The sequence below is a fragment of the Callospermophilus lateralis genome, chromosome 7 (genome assembly GCF_048772815.1).
Source record: "Callospermophilus lateralis isolate mCalLat2 chromosome 7, mCalLat2.hap1, whole genome shotgun sequence".
Taxonomy (NCBI): domain Eukaryota; kingdom Metazoa; phylum Chordata; class Mammalia; order Rodentia; family Sciuridae; genus Callospermophilus; species Callospermophilus lateralis.
In genome coordinates, this window is record NC_135311.1 from 66,106,174 (window position 1) to 66,128,959 (window position 22,786).

Here is a 22,786-nt window from a genome sequence, read left to right on the forward strand (position 1 = left end):
GTGCAGGGAGGAAGGGAGTAGCAAATGACTTTTGTACTACATTACAGACATTCCCGACAATCTTCTGAAAATGTCAATATTCTCCAACTAGGTTAAAAGTTGTTTCCAGCCTAACTAGAAAGCAAATAGGGACTTTAAAACAAGCTTAGCCCCTGGCGACCGTCTGTTTTCTGTCCCTACAAGTCCTCCCCACCTCCATCTTCGTTTCTTTTGCCACAGAATTGTATAAAAGGAATCATATATTACAGTGTGTAACCTTTGCTTCTGGCTTCTTTCACTTAATGTAATTGAGATCCACACACGCTGGCTGTTGCATATAGCTTTTCTTGCTGATTACTACTTCATAGGTATACCATAATCATTTGTTACCCAATTTCCCAATTAAGGAACATTTCTTTCATTTCTATTTTTTCTTCTTCTTTCTTCTCCTTCCTTCTCTCTCTCTCTGTCAGTTTGGGGATGCTATAAATAAACCCACTCTAAACAGTCATGTGAAGTTCCTGTGTGTACCTGTGTGAACAACATATGTTTTTACTTCGTTTGGATAAATACTTAGAAGTAGGATTGCTGGGTCAGGTAATAAGTGTACATTTACCTTTATGAGAAACTATCAGATTGGTTTCCAAAGTGGCTGCACAGGATTGGCTGCACAGTGGTAGAGCCCATGCCTGATATGGGAGAAACCCTGGTTTCTCTTCCTAGTACCAAAAGAAAACAATAAAAGGTAGCTACACAATTTTGAAATCACATCGCCAATGTGAAAGAATTAATGAGTTAGGGCATCTAGTATTGTATTCCAGAGGTGTGAAGTGGGTATTGCATTGACATTTTGATTTGCGTTTACTTAATGACTAATACTGGGCAGCTGCTATATACTTGTGTCACTCAGATATATTCTACTTTTAAAAAGTATCTGCCAATCTTTTGGGGTTTTATTTGTGTGTGTTTGAGAGTTCTGTATATTATTGTTACAAAACTTTTTTCATACATGATGTGATTTGCAAATATTTCACTCTTTTCAAAGTTTTAATTTTTATAAGGTCAATTTCCATGTATAAATCATGTCTTTGATGTCAAATATTAAAGGATCTTTGCCTAGCCACGGAGCGTAAAGATTTTTCTCTAAGTTTTACATTTTACATGTAAATTCATGTTCATGATCAATTTTGAGGTAATTTTTGTATAAGGGGAGGTTCAGGTTGAGGGGGTTTTGTTGTTTTGCCTATGGATATCCAGTGCCATTGGTGGAAAAGATCATCCTTCCTCTATTGAATTGTGCATGTTTGCCTCATTTGTGTGGCTGTTTCTGGGATCTCTCTTCCATTCCACAGATCTTTAGGTATTTGGGTTGATTTGTTCTTTCCTTCCTCTTTCTGCTTCCCTCACTTCCCCCCTTTTTATAATTAACCTCGTTTGTAAATGTTTTCTATCATGTTTCTTCCTGGTTTGTAATGGCTTCTCTAGGATATATAATTGGAGGATATATATATACACACATACATACATACACACACACACACACTCATATATACATACATACATATACATACATATATACATACACATTCACTCTAGGATATATTACTGAACAACTATGCAACTGAACAAAATAGCTGGATGCAAGAGCACATGCCTGTAATCTCAGTGGCTGTAATCTCACTGAGGCAGAAGGATTGCAAGTTCCAAGCCAGTCTCATCAATTTAGTGAGATCCTGCCTCAAAATAAAAAATAAAAAGGGCTGGGGATATGGCTCAATGGTTAATTACCATGGGTCAATCCACAGTATAAATCAAACACACAAAAATAATGTCAAATTGTTTATAAAATGGTTATATCTATTTATGTTCCTGACTACTAGCATATGAGTTTCCCCTGATAATCTCCATCATTTTTTGTTTTCTTTTTTGGTACTGTGGATTAAACCCAGAGGTACTTATTCCTAGTCATTTTTTTAATTTGAGATGGGATCTCACCAAGTTGTTGAGGCATGTCTGGAACTTGTTATCCTCCTGTCTTAGCCTCTGGAGTTGCTGGGATTATAGGTATGCACCATCATGCCCAGGCTCTTCAAATTTTTTTGGTAATAATAGAGATATTATTTTAGCTAATTTATAAGTAAAGACTAATATCATTTATGGCCTCAAATTTCACTTCACTCAATATTAAAGAAGTTGAATATCTTTTCACGTTTATTGGTATATACATTTCTAAATTGAAATGCTTACATGTGACAGAGTATTACCAACACTCATATTCAGAATTTCCCAGGCTTGCAGTCAGGAATGACCAAGTGATTGTGTTCTGGTCAGCAGGATGTAAGCAAAAGAGGCCTCTTTCAAGTCTGGCCATTAAAAATTTTGTGTGATTTTTCTATCCCTATTTTCCTGTTCTATATCAGCTTTAGAGACTACATACTTCAGGTGGCATAACTAAAAAATGGAACAGGGCAACTCAAACTGCTTTATTTTCAATAAAAATTGAATATTCCTTATACATGTCTTTTAGGGTAGAACATTTTGTGGTTAAAACGATGTGGTTTTTTTTTTGTTTTTTAATTTTACTCTCCTTTTGTTAGTTTTACTGAGTTCAGAATTTCAAGCTGAATTTCTCCCTCTGGTTTTCCTTTTTATTTTTAAAAAAAAACTGGTGGATAAACATAAATATAGTACAATTACCTCTGATTATTCTTATTTTATAAATGCAGATCTGTGATCTATAGTGTGAAAGAAACCTGCAGTTAATATTGAAATGCATACAGATTTTCCTTCACTCATTCAAAAACTTTAAATTCACATAAACTTAGAATCTCATTAGTACACACTATCCTATGACAAATCATTCAGAACAGGGTGCAAAGAAACCATATTTGAACATATCCAGAAAGTTTGTTAAAAAAACCAGAAGTATCCATGATTAAGATACAATAAGTTATTGATAACCAATTGTGTCCTAAGGGCACTGTCAAAATAGAAGCTCCAGCAGAAAAAAGGCTATAGATACACAATGAGAAAATGAACTGCAAGATGCACACATGTATAATGCTGGAAAAAAAATCACAGTCCTCCAAAATTCTTCACATTTCAGACTGACAACTTTCTCACAGAACTTTAAAGATTTATAAAATCCCACTGTTTTTGGTGTTCATTGTTTCAGACAACTCATCCTTATTTCTATTTTGGTGGGGAAAAATACCCTTCTATATAGCTCCTTTTCCCTAGCTGCTTGCAAAATTTTATTTGCTTATGTTGTATGTGGCTACTGAAAAGTGTTGTAGGTATGGATTTCTTTTCCATTAGTCTGCATGCAATATTCTACTTCCAAGAGAAAAGGACTAATTTTTCTCAATTTTAAGAAAAATCACATTATGGTTTCCCCAAATTAATGACTCTCCTTATTCTCATGGTTGGTTCCAAGAACTCTTAATTAGATGTATGTCAGAACTTTTCATTTTATCTTATAATCAGAGGTTGGCAAAATTTCTGATACTTTCTCAGTTAAATGTCAGATGGGGGCTGGGGCCATGGATCAGCAGTAGCATGTGTGAGGCACTTGCCTGGCACGTGTGAGGCACTCGGTTTGATTCTCAGTACTGCATGTAAATAAAGTGTATCAACAACATATATATATATATATATATATATATATATATATATATATATAATTTATATATATATATATATGATGTCAGATGGTAAATATTTCAGTCTTTGAGAGTCAATTTCAGTCACAATTACTGAATTTTATCATTACATTCTACAAAAACAGTTGTAGACATGATATAAATGGATGTCACTGTGTTCCAATAAAACTTACAAAACCAAGAAGTTGGATTTGACCTGAAGGCAACTGTTTGCCAGCCCTAATATCTTAATTTCTTTTTTATATATGTAGTTTTCTTCTCCTTGAGTCCTTGTGCTGTACCTGGTATTGTATTTGAATGTATTTTCCAGCTCACTGTGCACATGCTGAGCAAGTCCTCTACCACCACTGAGCTACATCCTAAGCCCCAGATCATTTATTTTGTCTTCACCTGTGTTGCAACTGTTTTAACTCATCCATTGAAGTTTTTTAAACAGCTGTCTATTTCAACACTTTATTTTCTAGAAGTTTCATTTTTTTCTAAATCTGTATATAACCTCTCCCCACCCAATTCTTTAAACATTTTACAAATAGATGTTCTTCTGAAGTCCCCAGGGAGAATTGGGTGAGAGGTTATATATAATTTCTGCTTTCAGTCACTGTGAGGTTGTTATTTTCTTTGTTCATCTTTGATCATGAGTTAATTTCCTAATCTTAACTTGTGGTGATTTGACTTCTTTCTCTAGCCAGCCTGGGAATTTTAGCCTCTTGAAGACCTTCGACTTCCCACCTCACCAGTGGCCAGTGGCACAATTAGCATGTTTAGCATGGCCTTTAACATCGGACTTTGAAGAAGTTCCCCAATCCAGTTGCTTACTGCTCTGCTCCCAACTAATTGTGGTGTAGAATACCAGAGAGAATTTTACTGCCTCTGCACTCAAAAATAGGTCCCATGAGCCTGTGGTGGTGGTACATGACTGTAATTCCAGCGGCTTGGGAGGCTGAGGCAAGAGGATTGAGAGTTCAAGGCTAACCTCAGCAAAAGTGAAGTGCTAAGCAACTCAGTGAGACCTTGTTTCTAAATAAAATGCAGAACAGGACTGGGGATGTTGCCCAGTGGTTGAGAGCCCCTGAATTCAATTCTCAGTACCCCCTCCTCCCCCCAAAATAGGGTCCGTGGAAAGAAATAAAATTGGCAGTTCTCTAAACTTCATTCTAATCTAATTTTGATTAAAATCCTAACAGTGCTTAAGTTCATTCAACTTTTACAAATTAGATAAAAAAGGGCTGGGGATGTGGCTCAAGCGGTAGTGCGCTCGCTTGGCATGCGTGTGGCCCGGGTTCGATCCTCAGCACTACATACAAAGATGTTGTGTCTGCCAATAACTGAAAAATAAATATTAAAATTCTCAAAAAAAAACCCCAAAACAAATTAGATAATAATAAATTTTTATACAATAACAGGCAATTCAAAGGTTCAGTAAGTAAACTGTGGTGGCATAACTAACAATTCATTTGGAAGGGAAGAAAGTATTTGTTCCCTATCTCAAACACAGCTAACTCTGGAATTCTACTATAAAAATATCTGGATTTTAGGTGCAAAGAAAAAAAAAACTTGATGTGGGAATTTAATATCCAGATATCATAAAGGAAAAGTCAGATATGACTACATAAGATATATAATTTTTTTTTAAAGAGAGAGTGAGAGAGGGAGAGAAAAAATTTTAATATTTATTTTTTAGTTATCGGCAGATACAACATCTTTGTTGGTATGTGGTGCTGAGGATCGAACCCAGGCCGCACGCATGCCAGGTGAGCGTGCTACCGCTTGAGCCACATCCCCAGCCCCTAAAATATATAATTTTATTGGGAAAAAAAAGAGCCTCAAGAGACCTAGAATAGATTATTATAAAAAAATCCAAAACAAAAGGCTAACATCTAAAAAACCCAAAAGCAAACAAAATAGAGTACAGAATGATTAGAAAAAGAGGCCAAAAAGAATGACCAGGCAACTCACATGGCAAACAAGTATAAGAAAATTAATTCCTCTTGTAGCCTGGGAAATAAAATTGAAAGAAAAAAATATATATTCTTTTCAATCTTATTAACAACAAAAAAATGAGTGCAATAACCTCCAATGGTGGTGAGAATAACGGGAAAGTATTTTCAAACTTGTAATAATATGAACTACTCTGACATATTTTGAAACAGTTATCTGACAGCATCTATTAAAGTTAAAACTACTTTCTTTGTACCTTCTCATTCAGGAATCCTGTTTCAGAAGCTTTACCCATTTAGAAATAAAAGTACAATTATGTAATACTATATAAACAGAATATTTACTTCAGCATTGTTTGTTAGTGGTAGAAAAAGGTAATAAGCAATTGGACCGAGGGAACTTTTTATATAAATATGATAGAGCTATATATACTAGTGAAGGATAAACAACCTTTAAAAAACAATGAGTGTAGTCCATCTAATGATCTAGACCTAGATAGATGCTCATGATGTATTAAGTAAAATGTACGGATAGCCATATTTTTGTAAAAATAATTCCCTTATAACCTCCTCTCCACATGTCCACATTTGGATCAGTATAAATAATACATACATACATATATTTATATATATATATATATATATATATATACACACACACATATATATATACACACATATATATATATATATTCTTCCTAGAATTGGAGTAGAGGATAGAAATTTTTCTTATTATTTCTAAACATTTTTATTTAAGTCACATCTAAAAGCTTTGTAATTAAAAATATTATAAAATTCATACTTGGATATAATATTCAAGTATAAAAGAGTTGTAACATGATTTTTGAGCTTGCAAATTGTTTTTGACTGTTTACTTCTACATAATTATATAAAAATTAATAAACAAGTAATGTATAAGAATATTTGTATGACAAAATATATACAAAGAATATAGAATTATAAAGAAACAGAAATTGTCCAATAATAACTATACTAAAAACAACTGAATTGTGCACTTTAAAAAGAGTTTTTAAAATAATTTAAAGAGTTATCACAAAGAAAAACAAAGGATGGGCCAATGTGAGAAGCCAACATAAAAGAAGAAAATAACAAGTTCTATAATTGATCTTTCAGAAAAACTACAATTTGTATACTGAAAACCATCTACAGGAGGAAACATTGACAATGAAAACCATAATTACTGGAGCAATGATCCTGGGAAGTTAAGAAAGAATTGTTAAAAGATGCCCTAACAGGGACAAATGAGATGAGAACAAGGACAAATTCATCTTTTGTAAAGGAAGGGAGAGAAGAATATATCACAGTGATGATTGTTGTAGTGGTATTGGAAGCCTGTCAAAGATCTTAGGATTATTTCTGTCACTTCTATGAAAAAGCAGCAAGAAATAGGTAGCAGAGACTTATGGTGGGTGAGGTGATATTGAATAGATGTCTGAAGTGGAATGGACACATGAAGTAGCTGACTGCCTGGGGAGAGTGAATAACGCATGGAAACTTAATTTCCGGCCAACACTAAGGCTCATTTGAGATTGTGCTCAGAATTTTAAAATGAGAATGGTTATTGTGGTTGCATGTTTTTTTCTAAACATATTTAGTTTCATGGATGCAGAGCAGGTGGTCAGATTTCATAAGGATTTGAGTTTTGCCAAGTGAATACAACAAAGGAAGAAGCAATGGAGTTGAGAGGGTATGCAAGGGAATGATTATAATAATGTATTATAAACTTAGGACAAGCAGAGAAGTCAGAGTATGAAAGGGAGACGTACTGTGTTTTGTTTTATGCTGGGTATTGAACTCAGAGTCTTGCATATGCTAAACACATATGCTCCACCACTGAACTACACCTCTAGCCTGAGAAGCTGTGTGAAAAAGATTAATGGGATTGTAGGTCTTGGTGAGGTCTGTTGGTGTCAAGGGCTTATACAAAGGAATAGACAAGAATAGGAGGAAGAAGTAAGAAAACATGTGTTGAAATTAACTTTATGGAAGGCTTTTAGTAATTGGTTATAGCAAAGGAAAGGGGTGCTGAACCTGTTTTTGTTCATTAAGATTAGTCTGATGAGATGAAAAATTTGAAGCTGGGAGCTTTTAGGGAGAAAGGAAGGAGAGAATGGTTTGCAAGTGGCATTGCAAAGGTCAAGAAGAGTCACTAAAAAATAAGCACAAAATGAGAACTGCAGGGATTAGAGCAAAGGATCTGAAATGTTAGTGTGTATGAAAAGCAAGTGGAGGGCTTGTTCAACTATAGATAGCTGGACCTCAAAACCAGAATTTCTGATTTGGTAATAATGAAGTCTGAGAATTTGCATTTCTAAAAACTTCCCAGAGGAAGCTGATACAGCTGGTCCAGGAACCACATTTTTTTTTTTTTAACAACTCAGAACAAAAAGAGGAAAGAAATATTTACTTTTTATGAATCCCAGAAACAACAAAGAGGTTTTAGGAACTGAAGAGCAGTGATAGATGTTACCAGAAAAGAAGTTCTCACAAAACCAGATTGTAGTTGAAGACAGTTACATGTAAGAAGAGAAAACAATCTAGTAAGAAAATAGTGTATAACATTGGAAGAATCAGTTATCAACCAATACTCTTCTCCACTAAGCTGATTTCAACCAACCTATGAAAACTTGCCTTAAATTTGAAGTTAAGTGTCCATTTGGTTCTCTGTATGTAATCTTTATGTTACATATAATATTTTAGGAAAATAATATAATACATACTGTTTAGTATATACACACTAATTTCTTGGTTAAAAATAGATATGTTTCAATAGGAATAGTTATCACCTTAATTCTGGTTGTAACAACACTATTTTAGCCACTAATCATGTTTTTAAAGTGATTGATGATCTAAAGATATTTTAAAGATTTGTCATATTATAAAATAAATAAGGTCAAGAAAACTTTCTTATTCTTTATAAAATACATACACACTTCGATTTTTACTTTAGATGGTATCAAATAGTGCCCGAATTGTGTTACACTTCAAGAGTCCAAACATTTAAAATACATGAAGCTAATACACATGATTTATACAACTTGAAAATGACAAAACAAAAATATTTTACAGAATAGTTAAATAATATTTTCTATAGTTAAGTAAAATTAAACATTCATTGCTATCACTTATACATATTAATAAATATCTGATAAATTCCTACAGAAACTCGCATACATAATATTTACTGATATTTGGCCAAATTCAACATCTTTCAAGCCATAGGTAATATTTATTTAAATTAAATTCAGTATAAATTTTGAATACAGAATCAGCAGAAAACCTTATAAAACCTGATACTCAAATATTATTTATTAGAAGCTCTAAGTATTTCTTTTTGGAGGGATGGCTACTAGGGATAAAACCCAAAGGCATTCTATCAGTGAACTACACTCCTAGACTTTTTGAATACTTTTAATTTTGAGACAGTCTTGCTATGTTGCCAAGACTAGCCTTGAACTCACGATCCTCCAGCCTCAGCCTCCCAAACAGCTGGGATTACAGGCGTGCACCACCATGCCTGGCATAGAAGCTCTAAATATTTTTAAAAGCAGGCAAATATTTATTTAAAATTAAAAATCTCAACAGAAACTATGTTTTTGATACACTTTTACATATTCCTCATTTAAAAAAAAAAACAATCAGGGATTATCTCTTTTGGATTTTCATTGCTTAGAATAGGGCCTATAATGTATAGATGACAATTATTTGGAGAAAGAACAACATCTGGGAATCTATTCAATTTTAGGGATCTAAAGAATAAAATTTCCTATAAATGATGCTATTAAAAAATGAACATATAGCTATTTAAATGTAAGTGAAAACTGTTTAATCATTTTAAAGCGATCAAATACAATATAAGATTGATATTTAGGTGTCTGAAAGCAATCATTTTACCATATGCACTTTAATCTTTTATATTATCCATTTAAAGTTGATGGTTAATCTAAAAACTGCATTTTAATCAAAGTTGTTTTCAAACATTGTCATAATGTCGCTTTGAAGAGTCATATCAATGGTACCGGCCATCTGTAAAAAAGAGAACATTTTAATTACTTTTAAAATGAATGCCTTTATTATAGTTATATAAAAATGATTATGCAACATTTGGGAACAGATCATACAAATGCAAACAACTTATTTAACATAATGAATTTGTATATAATTTTTATTTCTTTAAAAATACTACTTGGTTTCCTTAATATATTGTTCATGTGGTAAACAAAATTAAACCTGTATGGACATGAAGAATTAGTTTGACTACTTTTTCCAAGTAAGACATAAATCTCTCAATATTGACAGAGTCAATATTGAATGTGAACTGAGAGCCAGGCACAGTGGCGCATGCCTGTGATCCCAGTTACTTGGGGAACTGAGGTAAGAAGGTCCAAAGTTCTAAGTCAGACTGGTAAACTTAACATCCCCATTCTTTTGCTTTATATTGTTTGAAACAATACAAAGCAAAAGAATGGCGTTGTAGCTTTTGCATAGCTATAGAGTTTGTATAGCATAATTTGAGGACTTGACTTCTATCCCCAGTGCCACCACAAAATAAAAACAAAAACAAAACATTGTTTTATTTATTTCTGTAACCAACTAGTGCTGGACACATAAAATTATTCTCTAAATGAACTCATTTTCTCTGTGTGAGATAATTACAACACAGGAAATTAAAGCTATGGGCTTTCCTTGATTCTGCCACTTACTGTGCAACCTAAGGCAAATTATTTGACTGAATCTATTCTATATAAACATATTTGTGAAGATCAAATCAAACTGCATGTATAATAATCAGAAAAATGCATTATTAAATGCTAAAAAGCTTTTAAAAATAAGCTGAAGTAGAGAAAAAGCTAATCAAGGAAACAAATGTTAACTAAGCTTTTTTTCTAAATGTTCTTGTTATATAGGTTAGATATGCCTTGCCATCTGATAAGACATCAAATGTTAAAATTTTAACACCACTTCCCTCCAATGAACAGCAACAGACCAGAATAATAAGTAAAAACAGAAATTTGCAACCAGTTGGTTGGCTTTCTGGATATGAACTTGAATACTGGTGATGCAGAACAAAATTAAGAATTATTACCCATCAAAAGGGTAATAAAGGGTATGTCTAACTCAATAAACTATAAAAAATTCTTATAATTTTTCTTAGAGACAAAAATATACTTCTTAAATCCTCAACCAGGCAACTTTACTAATGTCCAGCTCCTAAGATGCTGAAGTAGACATCTAGCCTAGATAATTCCTTAAGGTGCTTAGGCCTGCAAAATCAGAGTTAGATATGTACTCCTAGTCTAACTATCATGTGATGCTACTATAATACAGATGTACTGTAAAATTTGAAGAATATGTAATAAAACCTGTTTTTATTTAAAAGTTGTAAATATATTTTATGTCCTCTTCCACCTTGACTAAAATCTGTACATCAGGAATACTCAACTTATTGGTAGAGAAACAGTTATTCTGTATACCAGTTAACCTTAGATTCCATAACTTAAATACTAACTAATGTTCTATAGCTGACACCATAGGATGTATATTCCTTTTCTCCGTGGGACACACACTTTAACTATTCAAATTTAAGACCAAAAGCTTGGCTTAAGAAAGTGGCATGAGGTTAGCTTTTGAGGGTTATTTTAAATGTCAAAATATAAAAACTTTTCCCAACAAGCATCAGTCAACTAGCTGAAAAATTAAGGATTTAGGTTGTCAAGAATAATAAAAGAGCCAGGTACACTAGTGCATGCCTAGAATCCCAGCTACCTGGGAGGCTGAGGTGGAAATATTGCAATTTTGAGGCAAGCCTGGGCAACTTGGTGAGACCCTGTCTCAAAATAAAGATCAATTAAAAAGCATTAGGGACGTAAAGTACCCCTGGGTTCAATCCCCAGTACCAAGCCTCCCCAAATAAAAACAAAAAACAAAACATCCCAAAACAATGAAAACAAAATAATAACAACAAAACCAATACATTGGCTAAAAATGAAAGGATAGAAAGATTTTTTTTTTTTTGACTGGGGATTAAACCCAGGGGCCCTTAACCACCGAGCCATATCCCCAGCCCTTTTTTGTATTTTATTTAGAGACAGGATCTCACTGAGTTACTTAGGGCCTCACTAAATTGCTGAGGCTGGCTTTGAACTCATGATCCTCCTGCGTCAGCCTCCCAAGCTACTGGGATTATAGGTATGAGCCACTGTGTCTGGCAAGGATAGAAAAAATTTTACCATGCTAACACTAGTCATAGAAAGGTTAAGTGCTTATATTAAATGTCGGAGTAAATAATATTACCAGAAATAAAGATTACTTCATTATGAAAAGAGGAACATAACAGGATGTGAGAATATAACAATCCTAAATGTTTATATAACTGATAATAGATTCAAAAAATGTAACACAAAGGGACATAATTAGGAGGATTAGGAAAATAAATCTACAAGTATGTAACTGAGGATATCACTGCTTTTTTTCCTCAATAATTGATAGAACAAGCAGCAGAAAACCAGCAAGTATATAGTAGGCTTGAATAATACTATTAACCAACTGGACCTAATCAACACTCTACCCAACAGCAGCAGAATACCCATTTTTCTCAATTGTGCACAGAGTATCTACCAGAGTAGACCACAAAATATTTGCCTAAACGAAGAATTCAAATTCAGACACTACATGTTCTTGATTTACATTAGAAACTACTAACAGAAATCACTAGTCAGAAAATTCCCAAATATTTGAAAGCTAAATTATAAATACTTCTAAAATAAACTCATGGTTAAAATGACTTAATTTTAGTTTTTAAAATATGTACATTAGGACTCCTAAATGAAAGGTTCTTAATCTAGCAGTTAATTAAGGAAATACTGATCTGAAACAAATAGCATATCTTCTGGCTACAACTCATAAGTGATTTGCAGATTTTTCAAGAGTAATAATATATGGCCAATCACTTTTGTGCCATTTTGTGCTTAATGCATGCTATTTCATTTCATCTTCATAACAGGCATTATTATTTACTTTTTATAACGGAGCAAACTGGTCATAGAGAGATTAAATGAACTGCCAGAGTTCAAAAGTCTAGTAAATAGCAGAACTCTAGTAAATTTGAACCACAGGTTTTAGTAGCTTGAGGAGCAACACTACATTATGCTTGCTTCTTTTGACTATAACATTTTTTATTTTAAGCCAAGGGTAGAACCTGATTCCCACTATAGAGGTAACTCCACTGTTACTAAAAAAACAAAAAAACCACCCTGAATGCATCTTTGAATATATAAAAGACAAAGCTCTATTAAATCTTTGTTAGGTTTAGCAAACTAAAATTCACTTACTGCTTCTCTCCTCCTTCGTTCTTGCTCTTTCTCCCTTGCTAAATTACGGTCTTTGAGAAGCCACAGCTTGCATTTATCTTGAGCATCCAATGACTGCTGATGTTCTTTCTGCTCTTCTCCATTGCATTTGTTTTGCATTTTATTTGAAAAAGATTCTAGAGTCAATCCATTTCCAAGGTCCCTTAAAGAAATAGTAAAATTCAAAGTAGGTTTCAAGTTCCTTAAAAATTTTTAATATGAATACACATTACTAAATAATAAATATAAGATAATGCACTAGATACCTGTTTTCCTTTTTTAGGACATTGCTTTTAGTTTATTTTAGATGTGTCAAATTTTACATAGGGTAATATATATTAACAACAATAATAACAAAAGCTTTTAGAAAACTGTGACCAAGATAACCACTATCTTTTACTTATAGGACGGAAAAACTTTAGGACATTTCTGGAAAATAAAGTTGTTATAACTTGGTAATATCTGTATCTTTACCAGCTTAATGACTTGACTGTTTCTGTTTTCTTCAAAACAGATACTATCACTTAGAAAAAAATATTAATAAAAATGTATTTTTGCCATTACAATTTATTCTGTATTTTACTAAATAGATGAACCATAGTCACTTGACAAATACTTTAAAATACATTTCTATACCTCCCAAAGGCTCCTTTAACCAAATAAATTACAGACCTCTGATTTTCTTGAGATACTTTTGGTTCCTTTGTATTTTGTTCCAGGTGTTTCCGTATTAGTTCTTGTGTTCGAGCTTTTACTTCTTTTTCTATTGCTGCTTTTCTAAATTGATTGAAGAGCTCATCTGAGGATTTCAGTACACCTGGTGTTTTCACCGGTTTGCCTAAACTTTTCCAAGAATCAGCATTCTTAATCTTTATATCCTAAAATAAATATTTGATTCAGTCTGTCTGTAGATGCCAACCAAATTTTGGAAGACAATATCTTTTGATACAGTATTAGATGAAATTAAGATTCCAAAGGCCTTTATGCACCTTTACTAAAAGGGCCACTAAAGTCAGAAGGAAAATGAAAACAGGATAACAAATTATATAAACTTAATTCATTAAAGACCAAATAGCATAATCTCCAAGTATTTCAACTTAATTTGAGACATATGTATTAACTGCATAATAACTTACAAGAAGCATAAAAATAAATATACTTCTCACTGTAATCAAGATACTTATGATCCTATAGGGAAATAAAAACAAATACACAAGTGATTAACAAGAGTTGAAGTAAGATTATGCCATAAGGTTGGAATGGCATGGGATTCGTTGAGAACTCTCTGACATGTCTTTCCTTTTAGAGTAAGAAGACAAAAATTAATGGATGTAGTTACCATTCTTAATATATGCCATGGTTGAGATCAATGCTGCCCAATAGATATATATGTAATTTAAAATTTTTAGTAACAACATTTAAAATCTTTTAAACTTAAATTTTAATTGTTATATTTTACTTAACAAATATACTCAAAAAGTATTACTATTTCAATATGTAATCAACATAAAAGACTTAAGATATTTCTTTTTTCATACTAAGTCCTCAGAATTGTTATTTATGCTCATAGCATATTTCAAATACAAAAGTGATTAGCAACAATTAGGCTGTAAGTAAATTCATAACTTAAAGTAGTTACATATAGCTGAGTTGCTCCAAATGTATTTATGTTTTTCAATAACTGAATTGTATTAGTTTTAAATTCAAATTAAGTAAAAAATAAATAGTAAAACTTAGTTCCTCAGTTGCTACAGCCACTTTTCAAGGACTTAGTAGCCACCTGGGACTAGAGGCTACCATACTGGACATTTCAAGTCTAGCTGGCCTTTCTAAGAGTTAATCTGTATGACAATGGTAAAGAGAAAGGATTATGTAATATCCTGATGACTTTATGATTATCTCCTTAATAATTATGATTGATTGCTCTTTTGATACATTTTCATGAAATATTAGTATAACATTATACTAATGTTCCATAAAAGGCAAAAGAATATTTATGACTGATAAATTTGTGTCTCAAAGTAATTAGAACATCTCTCTTCAAATATTACCACATATATAGGGACTTTCATCAGTGGTCATTCAATTATGCTTTTGAAGTTTTTGCTACTCAACAGGACAATCTATTTTTGTTCTTACCAATGGAATTGATTTAATACCAGTTCCAGGGATCATGTGACTAATATTTATTCAGCTGAAGAATCTCACTTTCCAATAGGGATTTGAAATAGGACAGGTAATACCTGATAGTATATTTAATAGGGAACAAAGAGAATGAAACCCTGGTCTCTGCCTCAGTGGCCTAAAATTACTGAAATTGTTATTTTATTGTGATAAAATTTTAACAGATTCTAAAACAAGTAAGCTTATATGTGGGATTGAAACATAGGAAAGTTTTTCAGGTATTGTGAATAAAAGAAAAGAATTCTGATAGGCAGACGTGAGGATGGAAAGCATTCCTTATGGAACAAAGAACACAATCAAAGATATTTGTAGGTTGTCTAGAGATGATGAGTAATTCAGTTTAAATTAATTATAAAGCACATTTTGTTAAGATTGATAAGCTAAATTGGGATCACAACATAGATCTGTTTAATCTTTAAAGGCAGAAGTTGCAAATCACTAAAGCTTTTATGCAGATGAAAAACATGATCAAGAAAATTAAAATAAGAATGTTGAGGCTTAATGGATTAGAACAGAGAATCTCAAGTGAGACATACCAGGACCAATTAATAATGTTAAAATAACCATATTGTACATTACAAGTCTAGTTGGCCTTTATAAGAGTTTATCCAACAATGGTAAAGAAAAAATATTAAAGCAATAAGGTTTGGTTTTGGTAGTGAAAAGGGAAAATGAATTATCCTTAGAGGTAAATCCCAAAGAATTTAGCAACTCCTTCACTGTAGGAAATTGAGAAGTTGTCAAAAATGATTAAAACTTATAAGAGGTCAGATTTAAAAGTATATTTTGAATCATCTGCATAGATACCATAAACTGAAGTCACGATGGTAGATGTTCAATAACAAAGTAGTAGTAGAAGACCCTGGGGTTTCACATCCTATCAAGGCATTGGGAGGGACAAAGCTATTTTAGAAGTCACTGGTTCCCAACCTAGGTGCCCCTTAACAGAATGGATAAAGAAAATGTGATATATATACACAATGGAGTATTACTCAGCTTAAAGAGTGACTTTATGACATTTGCTAGTAAATGAATGGAACTGGAGACTATTTTGCTAAGAGAAATAAGCCAGTCCACAAAAAAGTCCAAAGTCAAATGTTTTCTCTGACATGTGGAAGCTAATCCAAAATAAGGGGATAATGGATGGGGAATAAAAAAAGAATAAGATCAGAGGAGTAAACAAAGGGGAATTAAAGGAGGGAGGATGGGTGGGACAGGGAAAGTCAGTGGAATAAATCTGACCTGACTTTCCTACGTACATATATGAATATACCATAGTGAATCTCACCCTCATGTATATCCACAAGACACTAATTAAAAAAAATCTATAAGTAAATAGCAGAAAGATCTACAGACTAGAGGAAAGGGAACAGGGGTTGGGAGAAAGGGATAGAAAGGGGAAATATTGGGGACTGAATAGAGCAAATCATATTCTGTGCTTTTATAATTATGCCAGAGTATATTCTATTTTTTACATATGGTAAAATGAACCAATTCAAAAAATTAAGTCAATGGTTCCTCTGAAGAGTGTGAATTATAGGAATGGGGGACATGGCTAGATGCCATGTAAAAATTTCAACACTGGTTCTCAGCTGGGAGTGAGTTTGTCACCTCCTTCCCACCAAAGCAAACATTTGTTAATGTCTATAAACATTTTTGGTTGTCACATTGAAGTGAGTGAAAGAGTAACACAACATTAATGGACATTGGTTTGGGTTCCTATTAAACATCCCACAATATACAGGTTTACCCTTAACAAAGATTTACCCAGTCTAACATATCAACATTCTATAGTTGAGAAACTGCAATTTAAGATGCAAACAGGTAGTGGGAAAATATGACAAAAAAGAATAATGGACAGAGGTTATAGAGACAGCAAGAAACTCTACAATAAATCTATTGAGTGAACAAAAATAAAGAATAGATATGGAAAAGTTTGGCAAGAAGAGATTCTATCACTTAAGGCAGAAGTAAATAAGAGAAGAAGGACAAAGCTAAGGATTCTGAATAAAAGAAAGATGTTAAGAGTTTGTTGAAATCATTCATTTTCATTTCAGCACTTATTTGGGCTTGATCCATATCTGGACTGCAGTTTATGCATGAAGATTAATTCTCAGAGATTTCTGGGAATACCAAAATTCTATAGCCTCTCTCTTCAATTAATGTTAATATTGCTTATGATGAGGAAACAAGCAGGGGGTGGGGTTGGGACATGATGTCAATATTGAAATTGTTTGACCATTTGTGTGTGTGCGTATGCACGCGCATGTGTGTAGAGAATAAGCTACACAATCACATTTCTTCTAAATCTTTCAACCAAATATTTTAGTTCCTACTATATGCTAAGCATTGGGAATAAAAAAGAATATACATGTCACTTTCACTGATAGTACAAACTTCAATGGTGTAACATAACTTTATGTTCTACTACTTATTTTTGCTCTTGCCCTTTTGGAAATCTCCTTCTTTTCAAACTTTATTTTGGACCAGTCAAAATTACAAAATTTTGTTAAATTAGAAATACAAAGATTTTTGTGTTTAGGAAAACAAACATTTAAGAAACTCTGTAGCATTATCCTTTCTGAACTAAGGAGATTGGATGACACTGTTAAGGGAAACAACAACAAAACAAAATTAATGTTAGTTGTCAAAAAAGGTAATGTTTAATGGTTCTATTTCACCCTTATTAGTAACAAAATACCTACATTAAACATAGTCTTTAATGATAATATTTACTAGTAGAGCATTATGTAAGAAATCAATGATTCAAGCACAAGGACCAAATCAGTATGCTCAAATCTAGTAATGCTATATTTCATAAGTGTTCCCAAACAAGCAAGGCCCAGGGTTCAGTACCTAGTGTATACACATATATATACATAAATGTGTGTGCAGCAAATACAAAAAACGTCATAGAATTTGAAATTAAACCTAAGCATAAAGAGTGATGATAGGGGCTGGGGTTCTAGCTCAGTGGAAGAACACTTGCCTATCATGCGTGAGGCACTGGGTTTGATTCTCAGCACCACATATAAATAAATAAAGTAGACTGTGTGTGTATGTGTGTGCATGTGTGTGTATACATATAAAGAAAATATATAAAAAGAAAAAAGACTGATGATAGTGGATGGGGGAACAGTTGTTGCTCACATCTAGTTTTTAAAACTTATATATGCAAAAATTACATCTAAAGTTTCAATCTCATTCAAACTAGGGCTTAAAGTCTCCTATTCCAATTCTTATTCAATTTTGAATCTCTTTAAGATTTATGAGAAAAAATAATATTACTTTTTACCTTTTGCACAGGAACTTGACATTCAGATTCTAACACCATTGCATCATTATGACCAGATGGATGTATCATAGTTGGGCCATTCAAGAGTTGCTTGGAATCACCTGAAAACACATATTTAGAATGGTACAATCAAAGTATTTTCTAGTATTTATCCAGAATTTGCTTTTCTTTCTCCTTTCAAGTCAGACACTATGAAAACAAAATGTTTAATTTTTGGACGCATCTTAACTTTGGAATATTTTTCATCAGGGACTTGTACTGAAAAAAATAAACATTTTTCACTTGAAAGTGACCTCCTTTGTTTTCTTTTTGTTATTGTCTGGTTTTATTCTGGTCATCATAAAGTATAGCTGACACTTTGGCTGAACTAACAAAATCTATTTGCCTGTTCTTTGCTATACAGCTCTCCCAGTTTGTAGACTGACTTCAGCTCTACAGGTGCATCTCGACTAGGTCAAACCAATCACAACAATTCCATCTCCCAATCAGTAACTCATTTAAGAAAAGACCAATATAGATCTCAGGGGAAAGACCAAAAAGATCTCAGGGAAGGATGCTGGGGTGGACCATTTGAGAACAACAACCATAACACAGTGAACAGAGGAACTAAGATACCAGACATATCTGGCAATAATGGCTAGTGAGATGATGGTGTAAGAAATGAAAAAATTTGACTTTGAGGTGAAGAGAACAAACTATGAAATCTTGTTAATTCTCTTTCTTCGTGTTTGTGTGTGTGCACACACTCACGTGCATGTTTGTGCGTGCTGGGGATTAATGTTAATCATAATTCAAGCATAATCCCATTAATTCTTAAGCTTTCATACAAATATTTCATTTATTATTATGGGTGAAGATAAACTATAGAAATAAGAGTCTGAACCCTAATCAAATCATGGCTATCTTACTGGCGATGCATGGCAACAAAGGCAGTTTGAGCTGATTTTTCTGTCATTTGCAATCAAGAGCATCCTGATGCATGAAACTTACTTGACTGTTTCTGTTTCAGTTCTCTCTAGCCCTTTTCTATAGGTTCTAAATAGTGGTAAAAGTACAGAGGAGACAAATCAAAACTGAGTGGCTGTCTTTGTTAACTGATTCCAGCTCACAAAATCCTAACCATTTATATATATTTATACATTGTAGAAATTTACACCTAGGTTTCTGTTACCAAAGAGTATCTGACTTCTTCTCTGGCTATAAATGAAGCTAAGGTTTGAAAGGAGCAAGAAACATCAAGGGATAGGAGTGAGCATAAGAAGAACAAAACACTTGTTGAAGGATGTATGAATGAAAAAAAATTTTAAATTTGTATATCTCTACATAGCCCACTATAGTGATGTTTTCTTCTTCCTCCTCTTCCCCCTTCTCCTCCTCTCTTCTTCTTTAATACCCTGATGTTTTCTCAGTTCAACAAGAAATGGGAAAATAGGGAGAAAAGATACAGGCACAAAACTATATACCTTCTCTGCCAGGGGTGAGATATTTTTTAAGAAGTAGAAAGAGTATGTATGGCAGGTGAAGAAAATTCTAAAAATGATTCTTGATTTTCTGACTCTTAAATTGGCAAGTGGTAATAGTGCCATTATCACAAATTAAAATGAAAATTTCACTGGGCACAATAGTGCATACCCAAAATTTCAGTGAATTGGGAGGCTGAGGTGGGAGGATCACAAGTTCTAGGCCAGCCTTGGCAACTTAGAGAGACCCTGGCTCAAAACAAAAGAAAATAGATAAGTAGTGCGAGGGCATAGCTTAATGGTACCATGGACCTGAGCTCTATCCCCAGTACTATGATAAAAAGGGAGGAATACCAAAACTGGGGACTGAAAAGGAGATTTCAATTTTTACAGGATGTGTTTGAAATGCCTATATGATATTTAAGTAATGATACTCAATTGGAGTTGTATAAACATGATAGATATGTTTGAGACATAAAAATAAGAATGGAAGTCAAAGGCACCAAGATTACATGAAAGAATATACAGTGCATCTCTTCCTAACCTTTTCCATGTCAAAATATGTAGAAAGTGATAAAGGCATGGCACACCTGGGTAATGGGGAAGGCTGCTCCACACCATTCCTATGAGAGCTTAGGGAATGCTAGCTCAGTAAGCCTGTGCTTTGGAATCTCTGGAGTAGAATAAAAACATAAGAAGCTTAACATTTAGGATATAACTCATCTGGGTAATCAGGAATACCAGTAAGGAATATTCAGGGAGATGGAATGATCCAGAAAATAGAGTCAAAGAAACCTAGAAAGCGTGTCATGCATATAACTCTCTGGGAAATATTTTGTGTGAATGCTCCTCTGAAACCTTAAAACACTATAAAACTCACCTTCATTCAGAAACCTGTTCTTCATCTCATTCTAGAGCTCTTTAGCTGGACCAGTATCTAGTCAGTACCCTTGGATCCACCAAAGCTTTATCCCTCCCTTTGTTAAATAAACCTACATATGTCCCTAATTTGCAGAACTCCTCATCACGATTTCTTTCAAATTTCTGTCTTTACCTTCTTTCCATCATTGACACTTAATTTTTTGCCTGCTTTAACAGTCCAACTGGTCTCCTCCTTCTTTGGTCTCTATGATCTATTTCTTCAACTATACTATATAATATTGCAGGTCCTTTGCTCAAACAAAACAAAACAAAAACTCCACTGGCTCCCCATTGACTACACCCTTATCATTATGCCCAAAGTATCCAGAGCCCAAGTTTTTGACAATCTTCACCTGGCCTACCTTTCCAAATTTATTTCCCCACATCCCTGTTTATCCAACCAAAGCTTTAATCACATTGAATTATTAGTTGCCCAAATACTTTCACATACATTGTTTCCTCCATTTGCAATGTCTGTTAGTCTTAAAGTCTTATTTTTTCCTCCAATGCCCAACTCAAATATTAATTCTGTAAAATATGCATCTGCCTTTCTCTCATCTCCTCAGATTTCACTTTGCTTCTTTTAGTGCATATTATTTTTACTTTATATGCATGTTAGTCAATTCTACAAGTTGGCAAACTCATTAATTTACCTTTTAATTTGCTGTGAGAATTCATGTTGATATGACAATATAAATATTTGTATTAAAAAAATACAAGTCAATGGAGATTTTCATGAGATGAGGAAAGATTAAATTGTAAGGATAGTAATATTAGTAATATTTTGTGACCAAAAATTTAGAAAAAAATGAGACATCTTTCATTTCATGATAGAAATAAAAATGGGGGGGTTTGGAGAGGTTGAAGAACACTAACTTTGTCAAACCATTTGCTAATAAGTAAACTTCAGAATAAAATTGATTACTTTTATAATTTAAATTTAAGATGAGGTTTAAACAAAAAATTGATTTCGATTCAGATTAAACTCCAGAAAAGTAACTTTCTCTATTTTACACTTCAGTTTATATATTTGACATTTCCCTTGGTCATAGCGCCACCTACAGTTGACAAATAGTCAACTCTAGCATCATCCAAACTCCCTTATCCAGTATCGTTTTCCAAGGTATCAAATAAACATATAGAGGTGATAAAAAGGACTGATCCTGGTTGATGGATAGAGTGATAAACAAGGAGACTTTAAAAAAAACCAAGAGACTGATCCTTACTGAAGACTTAGTTATGAAGTCTGTCTTTTCACAGATGGATGTTTTCTTAAGATAGAAATAAAAGAACATCTTGTTTGCATTATTACCCTTATTTTTCATTATCCTAATTCCTTTTCAAAGACAAGGTTATCATTATCACTCTTCTATAATTACATACTCTAGTGAAAACAGCAACATTTTCCTACTTTGATTTTTTTCCTAATTAGACCTCAAATATTCAAATCTTTAAAATTAAAAACCTAAAAAAAAGGAGAACTGGGGTTGTGGCTCAGTGGTAGAGCACTTGCCTAGTAAGTGCGAGGCATTGGGTTTGATCTTCAGTGCCACATAAAAATAAATAAACAAAATAAAGGTATTGTGTCCATATACAAATAAAACAAAGAAAAAACAAAACAAAAACCCCACCAAAATCCAAAAAAAAAAAAAAAAAAACAAAACCCTTCTACTGCTCAAAAAAAAAAAAAAAAAAGTCTCCCTGTTAAAAGCACCAGCTATCTTCCCATCCTTGTCACCAACAAGCTTCTTCAACGACTGATTAATATTCACTACACCCAGATTCTATTACTTTTCAACTTACAGAAGTCTGGTTTCTGGTCCAATTACATTGGCTACTCAAAAAGCTTTTGCCAAAGCAAAACTTCTCACATTGCCGATTTTAATCCTGTCTTCATTCCTTAATCCTGCTTGAATATTCTGTAATATACAATATTCTTGATGATGACTTCCTTCTACAAATCTTTCTTCTTCTTTTT

At 33.1% G+C, this 22,786-nt stretch overlaps 1 protein-coding gene across 3 annotated transcripts in view; it reads right to left on the bottom strand.

The window, feature by feature from the left end:
- Positions 1-9,556: 9,556 nt before the first annotated feature.
- Positions 9,557-22,786, bottom strand: part of Brdt (bromodomain testis associated) — a 45,835-nt gene continuing 32,605 nt past the window's right edge. For all 3 annotated transcript variants that reach the window (XM_076861951.1, XM_076861950.1, XM_076861949.1), the window contains 4 exons: positions 18,428-18,528; positions 13,621-13,826; positions 12,931-13,111; positions 9,557-9,625 (listed from right to left, as the gene is read on the bottom strand). In XM_076861951.1, coding sequence (XP_076718066.1) covers positions 9,557-9,625; positions 12,931-13,111; positions 13,621-13,826; positions 18,428-18,528 — 557 coding nt within the window. The remainder of the gene's footprint in view (positions 9,626-12,930; positions 13,112-13,620; positions 13,827-18,427; positions 18,529-22,786) is intronic.